Source organism: Ceratotherium simum, chromosome 26, assembly GCF_057802395.1.
Source record: "Ceratotherium simum simum isolate JZ-2026a chromosome 26, ASM5780239v1, whole genome shotgun sequence".
Classification (NCBI taxonomy): domain Eukaryota; kingdom Metazoa; phylum Chordata; class Mammalia; order Perissodactyla; family Rhinocerotidae; genus Ceratotherium; species Ceratotherium simum.
In genome coordinates, this window is record NC_141925.1 from 3,516,232 (window position 1) to 3,536,562 (window position 20,331).

General features: G+C 50.3%; 2 protein-coding genes across 3 annotated transcripts in view; one reads left to right on the top strand and one right to left on the bottom strand.

Moving 5' to 3' along the window:
* The first annotated feature begins 1,211 nt into the window (after positions 1-1,211).
* DNASE1 (deoxyribonuclease 1) lies at positions 1,212-4,914 on the top strand. Its single transcript, XM_014793492.2, has 9 exons — positions 1,212-1,264; positions 1,727-1,874; positions 2,240-2,328; positions 2,467-2,550; positions 2,883-2,998; positions 3,276-3,388; positions 3,464-3,618; positions 4,164-4,260; positions 4,536-4,914. The coding sequence occupies exons 2-9, from the start codon at positions 1,728-1,730 to the stop codon at positions 4,581-4,583; spliced, it is 849 nt and encodes a 282-aa protein (XP_014648978.1). The 5' UTR covers positions 1,212-1,264; position 1,727; the 3' UTR covers positions 4,584-4,914.
* TRAP1 (TNF receptor associated protein 1) overlaps positions 4,876-20,331 on the bottom strand; it is a 59,319-nt gene continuing 43,863 nt past the window's right edge. For both annotated transcript variants that reach the window (XM_087449545.1, XM_014793491.2), the window contains exons 10-18: positions 19,160-19,280; positions 18,299-18,368; positions 15,382-15,529; positions 13,227-13,412; positions 12,634-12,772; positions 11,961-12,046; positions 10,791-10,936; positions 5,417-5,489; positions 4,876-5,197 (exon numbers count right to left, since the gene is read on the bottom strand). In XM_087449545.1, the coding sequence (XP_087305671.1) occupies positions 5,096-5,197; positions 5,417-5,489; positions 10,791-10,936; positions 11,961-12,046; positions 12,634-12,772; positions 13,227-13,412; positions 15,382-15,529; positions 18,299-18,368; positions 19,160-19,280 (1,071 nt within the window). In that variant the 3' untranslated portion in view covers positions 4,876-5,095. The remainder of the gene's footprint in view (positions 5,198-5,416; positions 5,490-10,790; positions 10,937-11,960; positions 12,047-12,633; positions 12,773-13,226; positions 13,413-15,381; positions 15,530-18,298; positions 18,369-19,159; positions 19,281-20,331) is intronic.

Sequence of the window (20,331 nt, forward strand, 5' to 3'; positions counted from 1 at the left end):
TGGACTTTGCAGACGTGATTAAGGATCTTGAGATGGGGAGATGGTCCTGGATTATCTGGAAGGACCTTAAATTCAATCACCTACATCTTTATAAGAGGGAGGCAGAGAAGTGACACAGAAGAGAAGGTAATGTGACAATGGAGCCAGAGACTGGAGTGATGTGGCCACAAGCCAAGGAACACCAGGAGCCCCCAGAAGCTAAAGAGGCAGAAAGGATCCTCCCCTAGAGTCTCCAGAGGGAGCACGGCCCTGTGGCACCTTGATTTCAGCTCAGTGAAATAGATTTCAGACTTTGGCCTCTAAAGCTGTTAAGAGAATAAATTTCTGTCATTTTAAGCCAAGTTTGTGGTGACTTGTTACAATAGCCTCAGGAAACGAATACAAATGGGAAAGTCAAGGATTCCAAAAAGAAATGACTGGACCCAAGGCCTGGCACAGATCCTCACCTGCTGCCTGACAATGTCCTGTGACCCGGTCACTTGGGTCACCTGTGCCTGGAATGCACAGCCACTCGTCCACCTCAAGGCTCTCCACTGCCTTGCTGGCAACTGAGGTGGGCCCTGCAGTCCCCGGCCCTTCCTGGCGCCCACAGCCCTGCAGCCCCCAATGCCCCATCACATGTGCACCCCGACTTCTAGCCAAGTTGCCTGCAGCTCTCGTGGCTGATGGATTAAGAGGCAGGGGTTGGGGTTGGTAGGAGACAGGTCTTGGGCCACAGAATGGCCACCACGGGCTCTATTTGCAACATGTAACACGGGACGTCTGGCTTTGGGGGCTGGCTCCTGCAGACGGGAGCGCCACCAGGCCCCACTCTCCAGCACACACCTGCTCCCCATCCCTAGAAAAGCAGTATGTGCTAAGGACACAGGAGCCTTTCGTCCTATTATTAGACTTTTTAAAACCAAGTGCAAATATTACCACGTGCTCTTTTTACAGTAGCAGGAACCTGTGCCTGTTGATGTGAGCAGATGCCAGCCAGCCACGTGTGTGCAAAGCAGTGACGCGGTTCTGTGTCCTCCAGGTGACGCCCTGGGAAAGGTCACAGCTGCCTAAACCTTTAAAACCCCAGGCAGGACAAGCATTCCCTGTGCAGGGATCCGGAGTGCAGCAGCTCTGCCTGGGCCTCTCAGCTGTGTTCTTAATAGAATTCTCTTCATAAATTACTTTTCCTTCTTAAAGCAGCAAAAGGAGAAAACTGATATCAGAGAATATCAATTCCTGATTCTTGGAAGAATTCCCGTCGTCTGTGGAAGTTGCGTTTCAGGTGAGTGTGTCTGGTGCCCCAAGGGCTGTGTGACGTGTGGCCTGTGGAGGGTGGGCACAAGGCCCAGAGAACCCACAGGGTCCCTCTGGGTGACTGTGGCCACTCTGGGAAGAGCCCCGGCCAATCCTGGCTGGGTGGGTGCCTGGAGCAGGGAGGGCCGTGAGCTGGTGTCCCACCAACAGAGCACTGGGGGCCTCCTCAGGCTGGTGACCCTCACAGGGACTTGTCCGGCAGGTGGAGGAGGGAGAAGCCCCCGGGGTCCGTAACTCGGCACTAGGTGTCTGGCTCTTGGGACACTGGTGAGAGGACTGAGGCTCGCCTTGGCCTGCTCAGCACAGCCTACAAAGACAGGATTTACTCAACCTTGGGGTCCACCAGCTCTGCCCAGCTGGGCTGTGGGGGAGGACAGGGCGCTGTCTCCACTACCCCCAGACCCACACACGAACATCTCTCCTGCTCCAGAATGAAGAGTGCCAGGCTGATGGGTGGCCTGCTCACCCTGGCTGGCCTGCTGCAGGTGGCCCTGTCCCTGAAAATAGCAGCCTTCAACATCCAGACTTTTGGGGAAAACAAGATGTCCAATGCCACCCTCTCCAACTACATCGTGCAGGTAAATCCAGGCTGGCCTGTCCCTGAGGAACCCCTGGGAGGGGGGTAGGGGACTGTAACAGGCCCTGGGGACACTGCATCAGTGGTTAGTCCTGAGAGTGGCCACACACGTTGGACCAAGGAGGTGTCAAGAGCCTCTCTTCTCGGCCCCCCAGTCAGGGGGAGCAGGGCCATTGTCACTGTCATGCCACCCATAGCTGGCAGCAAAGTCCCAGGGAAAAGCATCAGGCTGCAGGCCAAACCGTGACATGAAAGCACCCCAGGGAGCAGCAGCTTGGCGCCTGCAGGGACCTGGAGCAGGCAGGGCCCCGACACCCAAGTGTCCGCCCAGCCCGCCCCGGCTCAGCACTGTGGCCCCTCCCCCAGATCCTGAATCGCTATGACATCGCCCTCATCCAGGAGGTCAGAGACAGCTACTTGACAGCCGTGGGGAAGCTGCTGGACATACTCAATCAGTGGGTGACAGCGGTGGGGTCCTGGGGAGGCACAGGGGGATGGTGACCATCCTTTCCAGGACACGGCATCACTTCAGCCAGGCCCCAGGAGTGTCCTCTTTGGGCCCCCTGACTGGGATGTTTGTTTCCTCAATCCAGGGATGAGCCAAACACTTATCACTTTGTGGTCAGTGAGCCACTGGGACGCAGCAGCTACAAGGAGCGCTACCTCTTCGTATTCAGGTAAAGCCCCTGGTGCCAGGAAAAGCGGGCCACCTCCTCAGAGGGTACCGACAGAAGGTGGAGGGTGGTCCAGAGAACCCCTCTCCTCCAGGTGTGGGGCAGCAGTCTTTCCTACGGGGCAAGAACTGGAGGCCACAGAGCAGGGTCCGAGTTGGGCCACCCACCCCAGATGCCTGCTGTGCCCCAACACCTCACTGCCTGTGCAGAGGCAGAAAGATGTGTGTGGGAGCTCTGGGCCCCTGCCCACCTGGACACAGCAGCAAGCGGCTTTAGTGAGATGAGGCAGCGTCTCCAGCCCCAGGTTAAGCACCCTCCGGCCCGGCCTTCCGCAGACCTGACCAGGTGTCCCTGCTGGAGAGCTACCAGTACGACGACGGTTGCGAGCCCTGCGGGAACGACACCTTCAGCCGAGAGCCAGCCATTGTCAAGTTCTTCTCCCCGTTCACCCGTGAGTGCTGCTGCTTCAGTGGCTCCCCTCCCTGCTGTGCTGAGGGGACCCACTTGTCCCTTCCTAAAACACCTTGAAAGCCAATGTCACATGCTGCCTTCCCAGCCCCAGGGCTTTGGTCCTACGTTGAAGTTACTTAGGAAAACGTCCACCTCCTCAGGGACTCTCGTGTGTCCTCCATCCCAGCCCTGGGATGACTGAGCCTGGCCCCATGTGTGCTGGGACCAGGCCTGCCCACTCTCTCCCACGGGGCTTAGCACGACAACTGTCTCCACAGAGGTCAAGGAGTTTGCCATTGTTCCCCTGCATGCTGCCCCATCGGATGCAGTGGCTGAGATTGACTCTCTCTATGATGTCTACCTGGACGTCCAGCAGAAGTGGGACATGGAGGTGAGGTCCCCTTTGCATTGGGCTGTGGAGGCCCCCATTCTGTCCCTGGGCCAACTGGCTGGTGTCTCCTGGTAGGACATCATGTTGATGGGCGATTTCAACGCTGGCTGCAGCTATGTGACCCCTTCGCAATGGCCATCGATCCGCCTGCGCACAAACCCAGCCTTCCAGTGGCTGATTCCTGACACCGCCGACACCACCGTGAAATCCACGCATTGCGCCTACGACAGGTGAGCAGGACCTGGGCCCGTCACCACACCCCCTGGGTGGGTTCTGCAGGCTCAGGGCAGGCAGGGACGAGGGTGCCTCAGGGAGCGGCCTGACTTCTAGGTCCAGCTTCAGAAAAGGTTCTCAAGACCTGTGACACACACCCTCCTGAGCTTTCGTCAACCCACTGAGGAAACAGAATAAAGGGAACACTTCTTAGTTCTTGGAAAAGCACATTTAGGGATAAGATGATGCTAGTTTTTCTCCTCTGTGCAGTCTCAGGTATACAGGTCAGTCAGTGTACGCAGTTTGGGCACACCCAGACCTGAGTCTGACCAGGTACGAGGCCAGCCCTGAGGGCCCCTTCCTCGGGCACCCAAGGGCTGCAGCCAGCGAGGCACGAGCCAGCTCCCGCAGGCTTCTCGCTCAGAGCTGCTGCCAGGAAGGTGAGATGCCCAAGTGCCTGGGGTGGGCGAGGGCTGAGCTGGGCCTGGCTCCACAGGCACAACAGAAGTGTGTGACATTTACCAGACCAAGAGATGAGCTTCTCTTGTGTCCGGTGCTGCAGGATTGTGGTGGCTGGAACTCTGCTCCAAAATGCTGTCGTTTCTGACTCGGCTGCTCCCTTTGACTTCCAAGCTGCGTACGACCTGAGCGACCAGACCGTAAGTGGCTTTTTGTGCTGCAGCTCTAATGGGGGTCTGGGATGCAGGAGCATAGTAAGATCCAGCCCATGCGACTTCTGGCAATCGCTGCTTTTTTCATCGACTTCCAAGAGCCACTTGTCCTTGGCCCTGGGAGCCTCCTGGTCTCTTCTTCCCAGGCAGATGTGACAGAACAAAGTACCTGGGTCCAAATCAGGACCCGGCCCTCAAAGAGTACTGTTTGCAGAGTACTAACACACTGGGCATCCCTGTGCTCACTGCGCGTTTCCCCCCAGGCCGAAGCCATCAGCGACCATTACCCGGTGGAGGTGACGCTGAGGTGAGCAGGGTCCCTGGCTGGAGGCCTTTGCAGCTTACCTGTCACTGCTCCTGGGGACCTGCACAAAGAACTGACTGACAGAGACGGCTGATCCTGTCATCACATTCAAGTGCTGGGAACAGAGTTCCCCGAGCACAGGGCAGCACTCTCTCCCCACTGTCCCCAGCCAACCACCACGGCAGCTGGAGAGTGAGGAACGCTTTTTCTCACTGTCCCTGTTTCCATCCTGAGCATGGGGTTGTGTCACTAGAGCACTCTACCTTCTCAGAGTCTGGACAAAAAGTCTAACACTTACATTAAGAAATAGCTTTTAATTTAAGTAAATAAAGCTCGAAAAGGGGTGTTCTCATCAGTGGCATCCAGTCCTTCCTTCTCCGGCTGGTCTCAGGCTGCCTCGTCCCACAGCAGAAGCGCACGGTTCTAGTCGTCATCTCTGCTGGAGCCCTAACACTGCAGGGAAGACCTGGGGCTTTCATAGGCCGCTGTCCTGCACTCCAGGACCGGGCCCCTCAGCTGTCAGTGTCGCTCCAGGGCCTTGACGAGCAGGGTGTTCAGGCGGCCCACCATGGCTCTGGGGTCATCAACAAGCCCGGCTGCGATCATGGCGTTCTCATAGATCTGAAAGGCAGGGCAGTAACCTCATTAGCGGGAGGGCAACGCCCTGTCCTAGCTCCACCTCAGGGACCCAAAATGCAGAGAGAAGAAGGAAAGAGAGAGCTGTTCCTTTTTAAAACAGGGTTTTAGAAGAAACTTAGCTGTCCCGCCTCAAAGGAAGAAGCGGGCTCACAGACAGGCAGCCGAGCACCTCAGTTCTCCGCCTGCCTCCGAGAGACTCACCTGATCGACGAGCAGCTGAGCCAGGCCAGGCTCTCGCTCTCGCAGCTGACTGAGCTTCTTGACCAGCGTGTGCCTGCAGCAGAGAAACCCCCAGAAGTCAGCTCACCGCTGGGTGCCACACAACCACCTCAAGGCCTCTAACGTCACGTTCCAGGACCCTTCTGAGATGGTGCGGTTATCAGAACACTCAAAAAAGCGTAACCGGACGGTCCAGTATAAAAACGTAAGGCACATAAAAATGAGAAAGGAGATGCAAACGCTCCTTTATAGATTATGTCATTATTATCCAAGAGAATCATTCATGGGTTTTGATATTAGAAAATGTAGTAAGAACCAAAATTAATATAAACTATACACAACTAAGGGAAAGAAAGAAGAGTTTAGTGTATAAAAAGGCATACGTTGGTTCTTGGATACGTAGACCATAAAGGTGAAACTTTCCCTAAATTAATCCATACATTTAATATGTTTCCTTTATATCAATAGATTATATTAAAAGATTTCTTTTAATTCACAAAGAAAAGTAAACACGGAAGAACAGCTAGGAGAAGCTGGGGAAGGAACTCCCAGATGTTAAGACATTCGATAAAGTGTCAGTAATTGACCAGTTTAGTTCCAGAAGATGAAAACCAAGTGGACAAATAGCCCCACTGCATACATCTGGGAATTTCGTTAATACCTGATAAAAACAGCCTCACACGAGAGCAGAAAAGACAGGATAACTGGCCAGTTAACCAGAAAACAAGTTGGATTCCTTAGACCAAATAAATTCCAAAGGGATGAAAGATTAAAGAGCATAAAATTATAATACTGGAAGAAATGTTTTATAATCTCAGAAGGAAGAATGCCTTTCCAAGCAAAATACAAACCCATGTGTCAGAAAGAAAAGAATGATAACTGACTAGAGAAACTGAAACTTTTTCTGCATAGGAAAAAATAGCATAGATAGAGTGTCTAACCTTACTTGTAATAAGAGACATACATCAAAATTATAAGATAATTTTTCACTTATGAGAATGGCAAAAATTAAGAAGCTTGATAAAACAAGGCACTGGGGAAATATAAACGTGTCTAACTGCTACAGAAGACAACTGGAGTCTGTACAAGTTCAACATGCACGATGCTCTGAGACTCAGCAGTTCCCGTTCCTCACGGCACTGTTTATAACAGGAAACTTGTAAAAAGCAAGGTGAGGATGGCTGCACAGCAAGTCACCACTTGTGGAACAGGGGAAGCCCCAGACGGCTGTGCCTGCACACACACAGCCTCTCTGGAAAGATACATAAGAAACCTAACGCGGGCTGCGCTGAGGACAAGGGAAGGAGGGAACTTTCACAACAAACTCCTTTGGTTCTTTTGAACTCTGAGCCATGTGAGTATATTACCAATTTTAAAGGCAAATAACATTTAAAAAATAAAGCCTTTGGGAGGCCAGCCTGGTGGTGCAGCGGTTAAGTGTGCGCACTCCGCTGCGGCAGCCCGGGGTTCGCCAGTTCGGATCCCGGCCGCACACCGACGCACTGCTTGTCGAGCCATGCTGTGGCAGCGTCCCATATAAAGTGGAGGAAGATGGGCACGGATGTTAGCCCAGGGCCAATCTTCCTCAGCAAAAAAAAAAAAAAAAAAAAAAACCGGAGGATTAGCATGCAACGTTAGCTCAGGGCTGATCTTCCTCACAAATAAAAAAATAAATAAAATAAAGCCTCTGGCAATAGAAATGAGCACTTCCACACAGTCATCTTATAAAACTACTTTTGTGCCAGAACTAGTCATGAGAATCCATCTCCATCAGGGACTCACAGCTGGAAACCACATGCCTGCCCAGGGATGGAGGCACACAGGTTATGCAAACTGGTATAGCTCTTTTGGAAAGGTGTCTGACACTCTGTATTACTAGCCATAAGCCATTTCAGATTTTTCACCCAGTAATTCCATGTCTAGTAATTGGGATCAGAAAATGGAAAAAGAACCTCTCTCACTCCCCAGTAGTTTATAATAAATAAAATTTATGATTATAAAGCAACATGGAAAAATACTTATAATAAAGTAATGAATTAAAAAATTAGACATGTACTATATAAAAAAATCCCAAAACCACAAAAATTTAAGATGAAAGTCCAAAAGAAAATATACCAAACAGGAAATAGTAATCGGGGAATGAGACTACAGATTTTGTTTTTAACATTTTTGGTAACTTGTTTATGTAATTTCATTTTAAAAATTATTGCTATATACAAAAGCAATTTCCAAAACAACTGTCTTCAACAGGTAGAAAATGAAATTTCAGGGGGCTGGCCTGGTGGCGTAGTGGTTAAGTGGGCACACCCCGCGTCGGTGGCCCAGGGTTCATGGGGTCAGATCCCAGGCACGGACCTACACACCGCTCATCAAGCCATGCTGTGGTGGCATTCCACACACATAAAATAGAGGAAGATTGGCACAGATGTTAGCTCAGGAACAATCTTCCTCACACACAAAAAAAAGAAATTTCAAAATATCCAATAAACTGCTCACTTTGGCAGCTTGTATATTAAAATATCCAATACATAAAGCACATTAAAAAATAACTCCATAAAAAAAGTACAAAAACTTTACAGAAAACATAAGTTACCAAAAGATATTAAATAAGACCTGTGGCCGGCCCCGTGGCATAGCGGTTAACCACGTGCTCCGCTGTTGGCAGCCTGGGTTCGGATCCGGGGCGCACACCGATGCACTGCTTGTCAGGCCATGCTGTGGCGGCGTCCCATATAAAGTAGAGGAAGATGGGCACGGATGTTAGCCCAGGGCCGGTCTTCCTCAGCAAAAAAAGAGGAGGATTGGCATGCATGTTAGCTCAGGGCTGATCTTCCTCACCAAAAAAAAAAAAAAAAAAGATATTAAATAAGACCTAAATAAATGGAGAGATATATTACATTCATGGATGGAAAGAAGTGATATTGTAAAGACACCAATTCATTCGGAATTGATTTAGGGAATCAATACAATCTTAATCAAAAGCCAAACAGTTTGTGTGTGTGTGAGTATGTATGGAACTTGTCAGGCTAATTAAAAAATATATACAAGTGAGGACCTAGAACAGCCAAGACATTCTTGAAGAAAAAGAAGAGAAAAACTCACCTTCTGAATATGAAGACTTGTGGGAAAGCTGAATGGTTAAGACAGTGCAGTACTGGCAAAAACAGACAGACCAACAGAACAGAAACGCCTGTATGGACTCCTGATACTTGACAACAGAGAAGGCAACACGGATCAGCCAGGAGAGGACAGACTGATGCAATCCATTGGTGGGGGGTGATTGGGTATCCACATGGGATAAGGTGAAACTGGACCTTCCCCACAAACTAATTAGAGATGGGCTGAAATCCAACACAAAAGGCCCAAACTATAATGCTTTTGGAAAGAAATATAGGAGAATAAATTTATGATTCCAGTGATAGACAAAGCTTTCTTAAACAAGACCAAAAAAGCACCTAACAAAGATTTATAAATTTGATTATATTAAAATTAAGAACTTCTCATCAAAAAATATCTTAAGGCAGGTGAAAAGACAGAGTGAGAAGAAATATTTGCAACTGATAAAGAACTTTATTTGTGCTGTCAAGTGAATTCCGACTCCTAGCGACTCTGTGTACAGCAGAGCGGAACCCTGCCCAGTCTTTCTGTGCCATCCTCTCACCTTCTGACACTATATCAGACAATACTCCGCTGCTATTCATAGGGTTTTCAGGGACAATTTTTCTGCAAGTGGGTGGCCGGGTCCTTCTTCCTAGTCTGTCTAGTCTGGAAGCTCCACTGAAACCTGTCCACTATGGGTGACCCTGATAGTATTTGAAATACCAGTGGCATAGCTTACAGCATCACAGTAACACATAGCCACCACAGTGTAACAACTGACAGATGGGTGGTGTGGTTCCCTGACCAGGAAACGAACCTGGGCCATGGCAGTGCGAGTGCCGAATCTTAACCACTAGACAACCAATACAAAGAATTAAATATCAACTGGAAAAAAAAAAAAAAAAAAGCAGGGCCGGCCCTGTGGCTGAGTGATTCAAGTTCTGCGCTCTGCTTCAGTGGCCCAGGTTTGCAGGTTCAGATCCCGGGTGCGGACTTACCCCACTTGTCGGCCATGCTGTGGAGCCATCCCACATACATAAACGGAGGAAGATTGGCACAGATGTTAGCTCAGGTCTAATCTTCCTCAAGCAAAAAAAAAAAAAACAAAAAAAAAAGGAAGACTGGCAATGGATGTTAGCTTAGGGTGAATCTTTCTCAACAAAAGAAAAAAAGAGAGAGAGAACCCAACAGGGAAAAGAACAGAGTCTTAAAAGACATGTCATGAGAAAGCCAAAGCCAAGCCCAAGGCAAGGAAATGCAGGGACCCAGCAGTTCTCATGCTGTGCTGGGGGAGCTGGCGCCAGCACTCTGGAAACATTTGGGCATCACGCAGCCCAGCTGAGGATACGGTGGCTTCACGCCTGGGCGCACACCTTGGAGAAACTTTCACATGGGCCAGACCTGGGGACAAGAACGTTCACAGCAACCTGTTCCCAACAGCCCCCAAATGGAAACTACACGAATGTCCATCAAAATAGGACAACTGTGCTGAGACAGATTCATACCATGAATATTACTCAGCTATGAAAATAAACTACAGCCACCCTCCACATGGACAGTCTCCCACATGCTGAGTGAAGAGAGAGACTTCAGAGAGAACATGTGCACAGGGATTCCATTCACATATAAGTTCAAAAACAGGGCCGGCCCCGTGGCTTGGCGGTTAAGTGCACACACTGTGCTGCTGGCGGCCCGGGTTCGGATCCTGGGTGCGCACCGACGCACCGCTCCTCTGGCCACGCTGGGGCCGCATCCCACGTACGGCAACTAGAAGAATGTGCAGCTATGACAGACAACTATCTGCTGGGGCTTTGGGGGAAAAATAAATAAACAAAAAATCTTTAAAATAAGTTCAAAAACAGGTAAAACTGACACTGTTGTTTAAGGATGCACAAATAGATGATAAAACCATAAAGCAAAGCAAGGAAATGACTATCACAAAAGTCAGACTGTGGTTCCCTGAGGAGAGGGGCAGAATGCCAGCTGGGAGAAAAGGGGGAGCGGCTGGAGCCAGCAAGTTCAGTTTTTTAAACTTGAAACTATACCCATGTAAACTGAATACAGTTTAATTATACAGGTACTGTCTTTATAGATATTCATCAAACTGTACTTAAGCTTTATGTACTTTTCCTACGTGTTATAAATAAAAGAAGAACACATACTCACATACAATTTTAAAGGAAGTCAGAAACACGCATGCTCGTTCCGTGGGCATCGAGGGCCCTGGGGCTGAGGGGCCAGCAGCTGGCAGCCTTACCTGGGGTTGATCTCCAGCGTGGGCTGCAGAAGCTGAGCCCGCTCCTCCTGGGTCTTGGCCAGCTGCTGCATGCGCAGGAAGTGCCGGGCGGCCCCCATCTCCAGCACAGTGATCATAGCAGGGTGGGTGTCCAGTCGAAGAGTCACCTAACAAGCAAGGCCAGAGACCAGGGGTGAGGGAAGAGGCCTGGGGTGAGAGAGGGACCCAGGGGTGGGGGACCCTGGGTTGGTAGGTTGGTTGAAGCTTGCCCAGATGACAAGGCAGAAGAACGCAGGTCTCCAGGGACATACCCTCACAGACCTCCACCAGCGATGCCCCCTCTCCCTCCCAATCATCCACTAATGAGAAATGAGAAGGGAGCCTGAACTGCTGACCCACATGAAGACCCTGTTTAGGGACTCCTTCCTCTTCTACCCCTCAAAGGCACCAGTTTTGTAATGTATCAGTTACTATCCAAGGACTATCTTGCCTGGTGTTATCTGTACCTCTCTCCTCCATGGGGGCCACTGCCAAGTCATACAGCAACTGTCTAAGACCCTCTAGGACTGGCCGCTCCATCTCCCCAGGCCCCACACTGGTCCCAGCCTCCCTACAGGTCTGTCTGCAGTCCCTTCCCTCAATCCCATCCACCCCTCACCTGTTCTCTGGTGACTGTGTCTTTCTCTTGCAGCTCTGAGCTGGATCAGGTGGTTCCTAGCTCTCTGAAGCCCACCCCCAACTAAGAATCCAAGGCCTGGGGTTGAATCCTTATGTCCTCAGCCACTGCTGCTCCTCTGGTGCCTGGACCAAGACAGCTCTGGGGCAGCCAGCTGAGGACCCCTCTTCTCTGCTTCTACCTGTCCCCAGGCCCTCAGCTGTTTACCTTTCACTTTCCTGTCCTGGTTCCCAACTGCTCTGTAAAATGGAAGAAACAGGCCAGCCAAGCCTGCCTGCTTTGCCTCAGCAACACCCCTGGGCACACATGGCTACACACATTTGTGCGTGTGTGTGTGTGTATGCACACGCAGGAGTGGCAGTGACACCCCTGGTCTCCATATCATATCACGGCTTCAACCGCCACTGGGAGAATGCCCACCAGGCCAGCAACTCAGGAGCTGGCAGGCTGGCCAGCTGTATGGTCACTGAGGGCCACAGTGGCCAGGTGGTGGCCCATCTCCTGGAAGGCCTCACCTTCACATTGGTGACACGCGGCCCCAGTGCATTTCTCATCCAGGCCATCAGGTCCTCTGTCTCCTTCTCTGATAGGCGGTCACCAGCTTCAGGAGAAAAGAAGGGAGTGAGCTCAGAGGCTGTTCTCCACAACTCTCACCCCACATGCTCCACTGGGGGCCTGAAATGTGGACGGCCCAACACCGAGTTCCAAGCAGCCTATCTCCACCCTTTGCTGGCCACTGGCACAAAGACAGAAGCTACCAAAGATGCTTTTCATCTAAAACTAAGCAGATAGAATTGGACCTCAAAAAGGACACTTTTGGTTGGTTGCCTGAGGCCCATATAATTCTGTTAGGACTTTAAAAAGACAACTTCTGATTCTCTTAGAAAGCTTGATCAGTCTTAAGAAGCCAAGTTGGAAGGAGCATTGGAGAGACTGGATCTAAACAGGGAAACATTTTCCATTAGTCGTTAAGATGTTCCCAAAGCTTCCTTTCTGCAGGCTGGGGACCCCAGATACAAATGAGAAAAGAAAACCCCATATAAACCCACTGTTGCAGGACGGAAGAGGCCTTGCAGCAAACAGTGTCAGCCCCCAGGCCAGCCCCACCTTTGCTGGCACCTCATAGGCCACCACCCAAACACTGGCCCACGCTGGCCCCGTGTCCAGGGAGAAAGGAAGCAAGCCAACCTGGGGACGCGTCCTCAAACTTCTCCTCCTTGTAGTGATCCACGACGATGTCCGTTTCCACAGAGATCAGCTTCTTCTTGTCAAACTCACGAAGGTGGAGCAAGGTCAGCTCATCAAACTGCTCGTAGCAGAAGAGAACCTGTGAGGGCCCAAGAATGTTCCATCAGGCCTGGAGAGGTCTCCGCCAATGAGAGAGGAGAGGACATGAGATTGAGGGCTGAAGGCTGCAGGCTGGGCCCTGCATCCTGGAAGAGCCACACTGGGGATGCTGGGGCCTCCTAGGTCTTACTGAGAAGGTCGGTTTACCAGATGGTGCTGAGGGAGGCTCTGGCTATGTCTGAGCAGTAGAAACAGTGATTCTATTTATAGAGAAATTCCTGAAACTAGATGGCAAACTTAGGCCCCAGCCCCTGTGCCTCGGGACGCTGACTCACGCCACTTGGCTCTCTGGGATCTGAGGTACATTCAGACATTTTTCACTAAGCACAGAGACCCTCCTTCAGACCCCACCTTATCCTCTGACCTGGCCTCATGGGAAAGGACAAGTGTAGGGAGGCCTGGTTGGGGCTGAGCCCACCCTGTGGCTCACTCACCTCTGTGTTTTTCTGCTTCATGGCCTCATAGTAGGGCGAATGCTCAGCCAGATGCCGGTTGGGGGCACACAGGTAGTAGATGTTGCGGGTGCCGGCCCGCATGCGGCTGGCATAGTCCTGGAGACTGGTCAGCTGCCCAGCAGGCAGGGCGGAGGACTCGTATCGCAGCAGTTTCGCAATATCCTCCTGAAGACAGACAAAGGGCAAGGCACTGACTGTTACAGGTCCTTGCTCTAAAAGCCTCCCAATCAGCTGGGTATAGACTTTGGAAGCCTAGGGCCACAGCGAGGAAGGGCTCCGGCTGGCCTCACCCTTAGCTGGTGGACCCCACCATCTTCTACAGCCAAGGCAGTTCTCCTGGAAGCCTGGCCCAGAGATGGCTCTCTGGACTGGCTCGGCCCCTGGTGATTGTGGACTCTAGTGGTGTCCAGAAGGCCCCAGATTAAAAGTTCAGGGGACCTCAGAGAACACGTACCACCCCAAGTGGCACAGGGCCTCTTGGAGAGGGGCTTTCCGGGCAAGCAGTACACATGGTGTCCTAGGAGATTCCAGACCCTGTCCGTGGCAGAGACCGCTCCTGGACCCAGCGTCCTCACTCTATCCCTAGTCAGACCCTGCCTCTCGGCAGGGACGTGGACATGGGTATGAAGTCCACATTTCCCAGCCCTCCTCACAACCAGGGAACTAGTCCTGCCCAACGGGGTACAAGTGAAAGTGAGGTGTTTGACTTAAAGAACGGGCCCTTAAAGGAGGGGTGTGCCCTTCTCCCTCCTGTCGGCTAATATGCCATATGACTGCTGGAGCCACCTTGACTCCATGTGGGAGCTGTGTGGTAAGGACAGAGGAGCAGCAACAAGCTGGGGGCCTGGGTCCCTGACACCACCAGCCTGGACGTGTCCTGAGGTATAAACTCTGCCTCGTCTACGCCGCTGATTAATCTCCGACAATCACAGCACAGACAAGCAGTGGGGACACGAGGAAGGGCTGGGGAAGGTACCCAGAGGGCTAGGTCCAAATGAAAGAGTGACATGATGGAGATATAAATTGGACAGAAGACGGACAAACAGAGGCAAAACAAGGATCTGGGAGCGCACCTGGTGAGGCACGTTCTAGATTCAGACGCTAAGCTTGTGCTCATGTACGTATTATGGATCCTCATTACCAATCATGAATACACTAAGTGAGTTAATATTTTATAAAGCACTTAGAAAAGGCTCCAGCATGTAGCAAATACCACCTAGTGCTGTTGACCAAAAACACAATAAATGAGAATGAGTGGAGAGTTCATGCGGGCCGCACGAGGAGCTGCTGGAGGTTGCCGGCCGACCACCAGGAGGGAGGAGAGCCCAGGGAAGAGTCAACCTGAAGCCTTGGCACCCCAGTCCCACCCTCTCCCACTGCCTGAAGAACAAGCCCAGATGTTGGGTCACCCTCCCTCCTTGCTGCGGTTCTGGAGCAAAAGATGAAATCTCAGCCCTGGCAGAGACTGCTCAATGGGGATGGGTGCCTTTTTGGGGTGATGAAAATGTTCTGAACTACATGGCGGTGGTTGCACAACTTGCGAATGTACAAAGTGCTACTGAACTGTTCACTTTAAAAGGGTGAATTTTATGGTATGTGAATTATGTCACGATTTTAAAACAACCAAAAAATATTTATGGAATGATCACATCATTTTTAAGTAATTAACTGGGCAATTAACTGAACTCCAGGCGCAGTGGCACAGTGTTAAAGGATTTCTACCAATCATACAATGAACGTACTCTGACTACACACACTGCCTGCCCTTCTCCACCCCTGTGAACCAGGTACCTCACCCCGTCCCCTGCCTTCTGTGATTTCCCAAGCCCCCTGAACCCTTGTGGGAAGAGATAGAGTGCATGCCTACCTCCTTCCAGCCTCAGGGCTAGAGGACTGGAGGGAGATGAAGGATAAGACAAGGACACTCCTGAGCATAGTGCCAGACCTGCTGCGTCCACCAGCACAGGTCCAGAGGCCAAATGTCACATTTATGATCCCCAGGCAGCAGTGGCTGGGGCGCCTGGCTGTGCCATCATCATGTCTCGGGAAGCTCAGGTTTCTGGCCTCCACCAGCTTCCTCCACAGCCTTAGGGCCAAGGCAGCCCAGAGAAAGGCCCAGAAAACCAGACCCTACCTTGACCTCCTGCTCAGCGGTGGTCACAATGCCCTCCCTCATGAACAAGCCGTAATCTTCAAAAAACTTGGCATATTTCTCAGCATCTTTTTTACTCTGGTCAATGAAGAATTTTATTAGTCTCTGCTGTAGAACGTCTCGGAGTTTCCTACAGAACAGAAATGCATTTGTCATGAACAGGCCACTTTTATGAAATACCAGTGGTCAGAAGGATATGAAAAAACATTCAGCCCAACTAATAATCAAAGAAAGAAAACAACAACATACCATTTTGGCCAAACTAAAAAAGATGAAGCAGAAAGAGTGACCCTTAGCAAACATCAGTTAGGAGGGACATGCTCCCTAGGGGCGATAATGTGAATCGACACCCCCTTTGTGGAAAGTAACAAAGAGCCCAGCCTTGATTGTCCCAATCATAGAGATTACACCTTAGGAAATATCATGAGTCACTAAGATTTACGGTCCAGGATTTCACTGCAGCACATAAAATAGAAAACAGTTATGAACAACCTCGGTGTTCGACAGGAGAATACGCTGAGATGAACGATGGAATACTGCATGACCATTAAAAATCACATTCTCTAAAGATCCTTAATGACATGAAAAAATGCTTGTGTTGAAGGAAAAACCAAAGAAATCTTAATATGGATAAATTACAGTGAACATACAGTATACATGTGTGCAAAGACTATATATACTACCTCCTGTATGTTATAATCTTTCACGAGTAGGATCAATATCGTATACACAGTATGTACACTATAACTTGGGTTTATACTGAATATACTATATGCACACTACAATGTTACAAAATTGGGGTTTTGTGGATGAGTGTGCTTACTGCAGCATTACATGAGGGCATAAAATTACAGGCAACTTTATTGGTGAGATTCAGGATTTTGTACTTCCTTCTTAATATTTTGCCTTTCCTTTAAAAAAGTGAAATAACCACGTATTTCCTCAATAATCCAGGACAGGAAAGCAATAATGTTTAACATTCATTTAAGTTTTCCCTCTTCCATTCCCATCCCGAGCAACTCAGTCCTTCAGGAACAGGGCAGCACTGGCACCTGTGTCGGGGGACCCAAAGCAGCTAGGACAGGACACAGAGCCCCAGGAGGGAGTCCAGGCAGGGCTGGGGTTGGGGGGCACCTGGTGTGGAGTGTCAGAGCCCAAGGGCCCCAGAGAAGGACATCTAAGCTGGGGGTAGTGGGCAACCCACTGTGTGGAGTCAGAGCCCAAGCAGGTGAAGGGGATACCCACGTGGAGGGAGGGCAGCAGCAATGGCAGACTAGTTACATGGAGGGAACTGGTCAAAGGCAAACATATTAAGGACCATGAGAGGCAGATTTCTCACTGTCAAAGGAAGCAAACACGGAAAAGGCAAGACTAGCATGTCCTGGTGGTGCCGGCTGGTACTGGAGGGATTGGGGGAACTCAAGGGTTACAGAAACAAGTATGGATGCAGAAAGACACACACACATCAACATACACACACATGCACATCTCCCTTAGCTCTGTCTCCTAAGAGAGCCTGGGAGAAGCAACAGCCCAACAGCAATGGCATCCCTGGTCCCAGATCTTGGCTCTTAAATACCACTCTCCATTCAAAGGAACCAGGGGTCCTTGGAGGAATGAGTAATTTCAGGCTTAAGAAAAGATGTAGGCAAAATACAAGGTGAGCCTGGAACATCATGTGCCAGAAGTGAGGAAGCCAAAAGCATGACGGGGACATGACCCCTGACTGGGCCCCGCTGGCTAAATCAGGGACAGTCTGGGCATCAATATAATGACAGTAACATTACAATCCACTGAACAAAACAGTTATTCATTCAAGAAATTCAGAAGTCAGTTCTTACAAATAAATTATAAAGATTAAAAATATAGATATTGGGGCCAGCCTGGTGGCGCAAGTGGTTAAGTGCGCGCGCTCTGCTGCAGCGGCCCAGGGTTCGCCGGTTCGGATCCCAGGCACGCACCGATGCACTGCCTGTCAAGCATGCTGTGGCGGCGTCCCATATAAAGTGGAGGAAGATGGGCATGGATGTTAGCCCAGGGCCAGTCTTCCTCAGCAAAAAAAGACTGGCAGATGTTAGCTCAGGGCCGATCTTCCTTACACACACACACAAAATATATATATATATATATATATATATATATATATATATAATAAGTAGATAAATGAATACATTCAAAGTTTGATGAAGAACTAGCTGCAAAATACCACCCCACGTACAAAGTATTAATTACAAAGAGGAAAACAGTAACTTCACACAGAGAACGCCCGCAGACACCTCCTTACTCAAGTACCAATGTGAACATCACCAGTAACAGGACAGCTCAAGGTCAGGCCCCACCTGACGGGATGCAGTCACTTCATGCTATTCCTGCACCTAACCATGAAGAGCGTCAGACATAACCCATGAGGGACATTCTATAAAATCAGTGGCCTGAAGTCTACAGAAGCACCCAAGTCATGAAAGTCAGGAACCGACTGTGGAACTCGGCCAGCCTGAAGGAGGCTAAAGAGACACGACAACTAAAGGCATGTGTGACTCTGGACCGGACCTTCTTACTCCCAAGAACATGGCGGGACGTGAATGCGTCTGAGGATTAGAGGGTGGCAGTGCTGCACCATGTCAACTCCCTGATGTGGATGGCTGTACTGGAGCTAGGGAGGAGAATGTCCTTGTTCATTGCAAATACATCCTAAGATATTTGGGGAAGATGGGGCATCAGGAAGACAACATACTCTCAAAGGGTTCAGGGGAAAAAATGTACTTGATATCATGTTTCCACCGTTTCTGTAAATTTATGATTCTTTCAGATTCTTTCTTTTTGCTCTTGGCTCCTTCCAGCCCGCCTGGGCCTTGTCTTCAGCAGGGGCCCAAATCCCATCCCTTCCTTGGCAGCTTACCTGATTAGAGCACTCTCCTGGAGGAGCTCCCGGCTGAGGTTCAGAGGGATGTCTTCGCTGTCCACCACACCTTAGAGAGACACAGGGTCGTCAGAAACCCCACCGTGCCCGCAGCCGTCCCCCTCCCCGCCAGGCCTCCACATTCTTCTTTGCAGTCCAACATGAAATCAGACGACGACATGAAATCAGACAACGTGTGGGTAAGAGGGAAGCAGAGAAGGGCAAGGGGAGGAAACTCAGTGGGGCCACACCTCCTGAACTCCCTCTAAGTCCTGCTGGTGTCCTAGAATGTACACAGTCTAGGACATAAAACACGACTGGAAGAAAAGCAGACAAGGCCGGCGAGCCTTTCCAGGGAACAGCTTCTAAGATTTCAGCATCAGTTCAACATTCTGAAAACCACTTCCTGGATTTTACGTTCAAAATCATAAATATATCGTGGATATTTTACACCTTTGTGTGCTAAAATGATCAACGTTTAAATGCTGAAATCTCTATTAAACTATAATCTCACTCAAATTCAAGGCAATTCATGTATAAACCTTAAACTCACGTAATATCCTTAAACATTAAAAAAACTCAATTTAAACGACCCCCCATCAACCCCAAATCAACCAACACTAGCGTTTGGAGGCAGGAAACTTCCCTGAAGGCTCTGAGCTGCTTCCTTCGGCCGCTCTATGGGTACATCCTGCTTACCCAGCCAGCAACTGTGGCTGCTCGCCCTGACCCCGTACTCTAGTTAAAGATGAGCTCTTACTAACGCGGTCAGCACGCCAGGCTGCGTGCAGGGAGCTGCTCACAGTCCTGGGGCTACAGCGCTTCAGCCCACACAGTTGAGCGCCGGCATCTGCACTATACCTCGAATGAAGCGCAGCCACTTGGGCAAGACATCAGTGGCCTTGGTCTGGATGAGGACTTTTCGGCTGTACAGTGCAACACTGGAGCCCAGCTCCCGGCTCACATCAAACATGGATGGTTTCTGGGGACAAGGAAAGAGCAATGGCAGGTGGCAACGCAGAAACCCACATCAGCTGCAAGGAGGCAGAACCTGCAAGGTCATGGGGAAGCTTTGACAACGATTCTGAGAACCACCCTTCCCCGGGCTGGCGCCGGACTTGGAGTTGTGGGCTGCATGTGTGGTGATCCAGAGGAAGAGGGAGGCCAGAGGAGACCACGCTCTGCCCATGTCTGTCTGTTCAGAAACCCAAAGCCCAGGAAGGACCCCCACACAACACCTCTGTGGGGACGGAGGGAGGGGGCCTTCTCTGGGCAGCTGCCACCCTCCCTATTCTGCTTCCCTGGAGGATATAAAAAAGGAAGTCTTGTATGTCCCCATGAACAAACCTGCTAGGGGTCAGGGGTCAGCAAACTACAGCCCACAGGCCACATCCAGCTCACTGCCTGTTTTACGCAGCCTAGAATGGCTTTTCCATTTTTTAAAAAGTTGAGGAAAAAAAGCAAAATAAGAATATTTCATGATAGGTAAAAAATACATGAAATCCAAATTCCAGTGTCCATAAAGTTTCCTGGAACACAGCCAGGCTTGTTGGGTTAGGTGCCATCTACAGTGCAGTCACACTACGATGGCAAAGTTCTGTGGTTGTACATGGCCCGCCAAGCCCTAACGAGTCACTATTTGGCCCTGCACAGAAATGCCTGCCAATCTCTGCTCTAAACCAGTGCTTTGCAAACTGCGGTTTACAGATACGTCACATGGAGATCTTGTCAAGATGCAGACTCTGATTCAGGAGGTCCAGGGGCAGGGGCCCAAGATTCTGCTTTCCTAACAAGTTCCAAAAGACGCTGGTGCTGCTGGTCTGCAGAGCACACTCAGCAGGGAGGGTCTAGAATAGCTCTTTCCAAAATGCATATCAATAGATGTGGGGCGTTAAGAGGACTCCAGCCAAATAAAGCCAGGAACAGGTTTCTCTGTTGTGGGATCCAGAAGAGCTTTTGCTGTGCTCCTGTGAGCCAGGAAGTCTGAGAGGACAGCAGAGGTATGGAGAGTGCACCCACTCATCTGAGCACTG

Bases quoted from the DNA above. Each gene is read 5' to 3' on its own strand.
- DNASE1 (XM_014793492.2), top strand. From the start codon at position 1,728: ATGAAGAGTGCCAGGCTGATGGGTGGCCTGCTCACCCTGGCTGGCCTG. The intron at 2,999-3,275 runs GTGAGTGCTGCT...CTGTCTCCACAG, and splicing joins GTTCTTCTCCCCGTTCACCC to AGGTCAAGGAGTTTGCCATT. The intron at 3,619-4,163 runs GTGAGCAGGACC...CCGGTGCTGCAG, and splicing joins ACGCATTGCGCCTACGACAG to GATTGTGGTGGCTGGAACTC.